Below are 7416 nucleotides of genomic sequence, written 5' to 3'. Positions count from 1 at the left end.
TGCAAACAGTGAATGAAGGAGATGGACTTGGGTTCACACTTTGGTGCCAGATGCAATGCGGTGCTTCTGTACTACATGCAAGATGAGTAGACAGGTGAATAAACTGATAGTAGGATTTTATACAGCCTCCTATTGCTGCAATGCCTCAATACCTCCAACATAAAATTAAGAGCCATAGTAAAGTCCCGAGAGGACTCCTTGGAGCCACTGGACCTGGAGGTGTTTTGGACTGATATTTATAAAAAAAACCCTATCTAGAACTGCACCTGCAAAAATCACCATAAACACATCCAAAACAGACCAAAATAACTACAAAGAAAGCTTAAATAAGGAAAAAAAATGAGCAGTCAACATTTTACAAAAATTCAATTTTAGCAATCATTTGTTATCATAAACATTTTTAGAGGCTACATACATTTTTACCTGTCACATTACAACTTAAGATTCTTTCCTCTTCAACTTTTACAAACAAAAATGTATTGCTGAGAAAAGTAAAGCAGACTGACTACTCCGCAGACTAATTTAAAAACAAGCAATGCAAGCACCCCCAAACTGCCTTACCGGTATGACTCCACCATAATGGCCCAAGTGAGCAGCAGATAGGGCAATTTTAGTCTCCATGCACATTTAAGCCTTGATAGTCTTAATAACATTACTCAAGAGGATATACATTAGCAGCAATTGTGGCACTGGATTTTGGCCTTATCTATAATATGCAACTTCTGCTGGTATGACTAAAAACCCATCTATTTGGGCTCATATTAACTTCTAGTTTTAAAGACACATGTAAACCAGTGTGGCTTATTTTACTGAGCTAAATGGTTTAAGCCAGCAGCAGAGCAGTGTTTAACAAGCCACAAGCTGGAACAATCTGGCTCTGATTCGTAGCAGACCAGGTGGCTTCTACAGCCCGTCAGCAGCAAGGGGGCATAAACTGGAAGTTGCGCAGCCCAGGTGCATGCACAGGCAAAGCTGCAGGCTGGATTTGGCCTGTGAGTTGTTTGCTGCCAACCCAGGGGTGGGCAAAATATGGCCTACAGACTGGATGAGGCTCACCAACTGCTTGTATCCAGCACACCCCACAACTTATACCAGCTTGGGACCTGCACAGCTACAAACGAACAGCAGCTTGGAAGCTACAAACAGGTGGCAGCTTTCCCCTGGGGATCGGGGCATCGCTCAAGCCCCTCCTTGGGACAGAAGGATGGAGGCTGAAGCTGCCGCCCGCACACACACCAGCTCTCCTCCCCCCGTCCCCCCATCCCATTCCACATAGGGAGGTTTGGTGAGCTGTTGTGGGGTGGGGGAATAGGGAAAGCTCCCTATGTGGTCCTCAGGCCCAAATAACTGCCAACCCCTGTGTTAACAGAGTGTGGGTTAACTTAGGGGGTTAAGGGGAGGTACAAGCTAATGAGATTTTCAGTCACATAAGTATAAATTGTCTAGTGTAGATAAGACCTTTGTGACACAGACATCTACCCCAGCTGGAAATGAAACAAACATTTTCATGTTGGTTGCAGAACATCACTGACAGTAATGACGCTGCAGAGTCGCACTAGACACGTGAGGCCAGAATTCTGCCCTTTGTCTCTACTGCCCTGGGCTGAAAAGAAAACGCCTTAGGTGGCAAACACTCATCTGTTTTGTCCATAATGATTGAAATACTGACTGAATGACTGAATTACTAACCATATTGGATATATTAATTTGCATATTAACACATTTTAAAAACAATAATAATTCAATGGTTTTTTCCATCCAGAAAGCTCCGAATATTTTTAAAAAGTGGAATATCTGGAGGCTTTTAATAAAAACAAAACAAAACACTTCAGCTGCCTGAAAATCATTGGGACAGTTAACAAAAGGTTTCTTACCACACCCAGTTTTTCAGAAGCATTAGCTTTCCACAGACGAATGTTCATCTCATCTGACCCACACAGAATGTACTTATTGTCAAAGGACCACTTCACAGAGATGACATGCTGCATTCGCTTTGTATGATATACCTCCCTAAAACAAAAAGAAACATTAAAGAAGTATTACAGTTCCCTTATCAATCATTTCTGTTTAAAATATCATGGAGCTTTTTCTTTGACTCACAGAACATTCTTCAAATTGAAACACAACAAATTAAATGCAGGCACAACATACCAACTAGGTTGGCATAAGTTTAGAATCACAGATCATAGAGAAGTAGGGCTAGAAGGGACCTCCAGAGCTCATCTAGTCCAACCCCCTGCCTGAGGCAGGATCATCCCTATGCAAACTATTCTGTACAAATCCATAATCTAAACTAGAGGTGCACCAATCTATCAGTCCCTAACGTATCAGCACCGATAAAAGGAAAATTGAAATTACTGGCAATCGGCTTTCTTTGGCTGTGGCGAATAACGTTGCTGATAAATATTACATGTATGAGCGCAGCCGCAGCATGCACATGGCTAGGAATGCAGCCCGGCAGCTTGGAAAGCAGCATCTGGCCCACAAGTCTGTGGGGGTGGGGTAGATCAAGGCCCCTCACGGTGAAGGAGGGAGTGGGGCTGGGGCAGGCGCTGCCTAGCCAGGGCAGGGCATGGGACAGAACAGCAGGCAGCTCGTCTGAGGGGCGCAGGGAGGGGGGCAGCTCCTGCCACTGTGTGCACCCCCAGGTGAGGCATGGTGGTTATGAGCCCCCTAGATCTGTGCGCAGGGCAGGCTGGACTGCCTGCTGCAGGTTCGGGGCCGGGGACTGTGCCAGTCTCTTCCTGGCTGGGGGGCAGGGCTGGGGCTGTGTTCAGGCTGGGTGAGGGTGGGTGGCGGAGGTGAATTTTGGGGTTGCTGTAGCCCCTCCCCACCATAACTCCCCCTCCCAGCACTGTCACTGCCCACCCCATCCCATCCGGCCGGAGCACAGCCCTGACCCAGCCCTGCTGCTGAGAAAAGGCTGTTGCAGCCCCCAGCCCTGAGCATGCAGCAGGCAGCCTGCCCTTGCCCTACTCAAAGATCCGGGGGTGGGGGGGGAAGGAATGTGCCACACATACCTTTCCCAGTGGCAAAGTCACCCGCCAAGACGAGCCACCCACAACTCTGTCCAGTGCACCCTGAACGATGGCTGTGCAGCACCTGCCCCTGCCCTAGCCCCACTCCCTCCCTCACTGTAGAGGCCTCAATCTGCACCCCCCTCACCCCTTCCCTTCCCAACAGCCCTTCCTCCCAACAGACTTACCAGCTGGACACTGGTCTCCAAGCTGCCGGGCTGCATATTGGCAATCGGATTGATATCAGCCGATGTGGCCAGTTAATAACCGGCCATCGGTATCGACCCAAAAAACCTTTATCAGTGCACCCCTAATTTAAACTCTTTGTAAAACTACTGTCAACCCTAGAAAAGATGTTAAAAATATATTCGCTCTGTTCAAATGCATAACTAGCTAAAAATTTACTCCATATTCTACCAAAAGTACTCATCCAGACACTGGCTAATATAAATTGCATCTGTAATGGTATTCATTGGAATAATGTCATATTGAGCAAGCGTTACAGATATAGGACTGCAAAGCTAAACAGAGCAATTCTGGCACTGACTGTACGAAGAAGTAAACAGATAACAAAATCAGGCCTCTACCTCCATAAGCACAGATGAATCAATTACTATTCACTACTATCTCATTTCTCTAATCCAGGAAAACTAACAGTCCAGGATAATATTTCCTCTTCCAAAACCCTCCTCTCAATTGTATTATCGTGCAACATCCCACTTTTTAAAGAGCAGCAGATTTCTCAGCTTGCTTCCAGACAGTGTATAGGAATCCAATTTCCTTAGTCTAACTGTATTTTTCAGTTACTTTAGGTAAATGTTATGATAATGGCAGCTTAGTAGTATTCCACGCTATTGAAAAAGAATGTCTATTATTATGGCATTATAGACTCTCTCATATCTCCCCCTCACTTACTGATAAAATAGCATTAATAAAATTTCATAATTCACTGTTTTTAGGCAGAAGGTAGGACAAGATGAGATCTTAGAAACTAGTTCAGAGAAGCGTGAGTGTTTAGGCAAAAGGCTACTTTGTCAGTACATTTTGCTTAGTAATACAGAAGTTAAAAACTGGTGGAGGAACCGCAATCTGAAACAATTCCAAGACTGAAGGAAAATAAAGAACACTTGTATATCAATTATCAAGGAAACTGAAAAAGCTGACTTTCAGTAAGATAGAGAGGCATATAAACAGTTTTAAAGAGTAAGTATGGTACAGGCTATCCATAACAAAACAGACTCCCTGCAAATCAGGTCTGGATAATACATATTCCAGCACCCTAAAGGTAAAGAGTTAATAAACCATCGGCAACTGCAATTCTTCTAGTAAAATAAAGCAATAAAAGAACAACTGTAAGCACATATAATAGAATAATGAAATTAAATCAGCTGCAAGAAAGGTCACAGGTTTATGAAAAACAAATGATGCCAGACAAGCCTAGTGACTTTCTTTTATTTCAATCTAATGGAAAAAAACGTGATCTAAAACTTCACATCAGATTTAATATGCTGCTTTATGAAATCACACATAAAAGATTAATTCAGATTGGCTGAGATAACAACACACAAACACAGATTAAAACCTAGTCAGAGAAGCACTCACAAAAGGTTGTAAATTAAGTTTGAATTAGATGGAAGGGAATCAGATAGAACAAGCATCTAGAACAGTTCCACAAGCACCTGTGTTACATACAGTTTTATGCAACATCTTTAGTGAAACATTCAAGAGTAGAAAACTACTCATAAAAGACAGATCCCACAATACTGGGAAGCACTGCAAATGTCATATAATAGCGCCTACAAAGATTACCAATATATGTAAGAAATAAAATGCACACCAGCACACAAAAATAATACCACATTTTCTTCACACACAACACACATCTTGTCCTATAATTCACCTGATGGAAATCAGGGTGCCCATTATAAATCAAGGAAATATAGTAGCATCAGTTTGTGTGGTTTAGGAGTCTGCCAAGAGAAAGTAAAAGTATATCTGCATTTACTGCACGCAGGGTTCCCTAGCTGCTGACTACAGACGCTCTCTCTCAAACCCTCCCCACTCCCAGCAGACACTCTCTAAAGAGATTTTTCTCTTCATTCTACTTTCCAAAAACAAGGGGTGTATGCAAGAAAATATGGTAATTCAGAACCAACATCTATGCAAGATACCTTTGAAAAGCAATAATGTCAGCGGGGACCTGAAGTGTTAGCAGAAACCAAATATACGTTTGCAATGAAAAATGGGGAAAGAGGGACCATAAACTTTAGGTTACCTAAATAAGGCAAATAATATCACACAAAAAAGAAGTGTTAAGTCCCATTCTATACAAAATATACATTGCTGTACTTCTCATACTACAGCTCTGGGCATCTTAGAACTAGGTATCAAGAAACAAAGAAAAAGTGATTTAACAGACATGAAAGCACCCAGGAGAGCACACAAAACACCACCAGACTCTCCCTATGCCTGAACAACGGTGTTTGTGGCCTAAAGCTTGCAAAGAACAAATGTTTCCAGCTATTTAGTTGGTCTAATACAAGATCTCACGTTTACCCAAATACCTTTGTCTTAAACATGACAGATTTTATTCCCTTGAACCTATGGTAATTTTAGCAGAAAACCAGTTTTACAAGCTAGTCTTACCAGAAACAAAATCAACTGCTCATTAAATAAAAGTTTAATTATTTGGTCAAATATCACTCCTGAAACTATTCATAGACAGAGATTCAATATCCACAGCAAAAGAATCTATAGGTTACATAGGTTAACGCAGGAGTGAAGAACCTTCAGGAGGGGTGAGAATAAAGGGGGCTCATGAGACAGATTTATTTATAAAATTACTGACCTGCTATGACCTTTATCTACTGGAAAAATGCGAATAGATTTATCAAAGCTGGCGGACACAAATTCTTTCCCAGTGGGAGAATAATCCACATCAAGAACAGCAGACACATGATCCATGTGCACCATTACAGGCGTCTCCAGAAAGCGCATATCAAAAGTATATAAGCTGTAAAAGAAACGCATCACATTTTAAATACCATCTCATAATAATACTTCATATAGTTTTGTGTAAATCATCATAGTGCTTAGGGTTGGAAGGGACCTAAACAGATCATCAGGACCAACCCACTGCCCCAGGCAGGAACAGGTGCCGGGGTCATAGTTTCATAGTTTCTAGGGTTGGAAGGGACCTGAGCAGATCATCAGGTCCTACCCCCTGCCATGGCAGGAAAGAGTACTGGGGTCAAACAACCCTGGCAAGGTGTTCATCCAGCCTCCTTTTAAAGACCCCCAGGGTAGGAGCCAGCACCACTTTGCTTGGAAGTTGGTTCCAGACTCTAGCCGCCCTGACAGTGAAGTAGCGCCTCCTGATGTCTAGTCTGAATCTACCCTCTGCCAGCTTGTGACCGTTATTTCTAGTCACTCCTGGTAGTGCTCAGGGGAACAGGGATTCCTCCAGTGCCTGCTTGTCCCCTCTGACTAGTTTGTAAATGGCCACTAGGTCCTCCCTCAGCCTTCTCTTGTGAATCATATACCTGTGATTCTTCAATCAAAGAACTAACTTGTCAGGTAGATTACATTGCTATAGATTTCACCTATGTACATAGCTATTTGCACCCACACAACTCAGGTTTTAGAGCAGTGTCTTAAAACCATTCATTTTAAACCAGACAACTGCTAATAAACTACAAAAAGAAAGGAAGATACCTCTACCCAGGGTCAAAAAATCTACAAGACATCTATCTACTAGCTGGCAGATTTATTTGTCTAGTCAGATTCACGTTTTTCCTCTGCTCATTTCAGTGAAGGTGGGTCTCTGTCACTCCACTATACCCCCAGCATCTGGTTTTGATCTCTGACTCAGTCTTCTTTCGCCATTTCAGCTCCATCAAGCATGTCCCCTCAACTCTTCTAAATTACCCATATAGCATAGCACTGCCAGCTCCACAGGTTTTCCATGAAGACGACTCTGCCAGACCCCACTGAGAAATCCCTATCTGACTGACTCCCATCCCCACCGCCCAGCCTCCTAGCCTTGGAACCAGTGCAGGTGCAAGGGCATCTCAGCACATGGAGCAGCTGCTGGCTCTGCACTTTCTACACGAATTCCTACTGCATGAACTCTCACAGCAGGAATGGGGCAAGAGTGAAACAATCAGGACAGGTAAGAACTGTATGCCCCTCCACCCTGGCTTTTAAAAAGAAAGTTTAACCTGGCTTGAGGCACAGGATAAGAGTGAGAGAGAGTCAATACCAGTTTTTATGGCTGTCCTTTAAAATAGTTAGATTTTATTTTCTTCTTAACAGATGAAGCCGTGGGATAGGATCTTTTCCTCCACAAACGCGGGGGGGGGGGGGGTTTTTTAGTAGGGGGGGGCTCCATTTTAAGGGG

General features: G+C 43.3%; 1 protein-coding gene across 1 annotated transcript in view; it reads right to left on the bottom strand.

Annotated features, from left to right (window-relative positions):
• The window catches only part of DCAF13 (DDB1 and CUL4 associated factor 13), a 62008-nt gene that overhangs the window by 16500 nt on the left and 38092 nt on the right, over positions 1-7416 (bottom strand). Inside the window, exons 8-9 of the mRNA XM_019528052.1 lie at positions 5866-6030; positions 1875-2010 (exon numbers count right to left, since the gene is read on the bottom strand). Coding sequence (XP_019383597.1) covers positions 1875-2010; positions 5866-6030 — 301 coding nt within the window. The remainder of the gene's footprint in view (positions 1-1874; positions 2011-5865; positions 6031-7416) is intronic.

This window comes from Gavialis gangeticus, unplaced genomic scaffold (assembly GCF_001723915.1).
Source record: "Gavialis gangeticus isolate Ggan-Ray unplaced genomic scaffold, GavGan_comp1, whole genome shotgun sequence".
Lineage (NCBI taxonomy): Eukaryota > Metazoa > Chordata > Crocodylia > Gavialidae > Gavialis > Gavialis gangeticus.
Note: the sequence above shows the minus strand (reverse complement) of the source record. Positions and strands in the feature narration are given on the sequence as shown.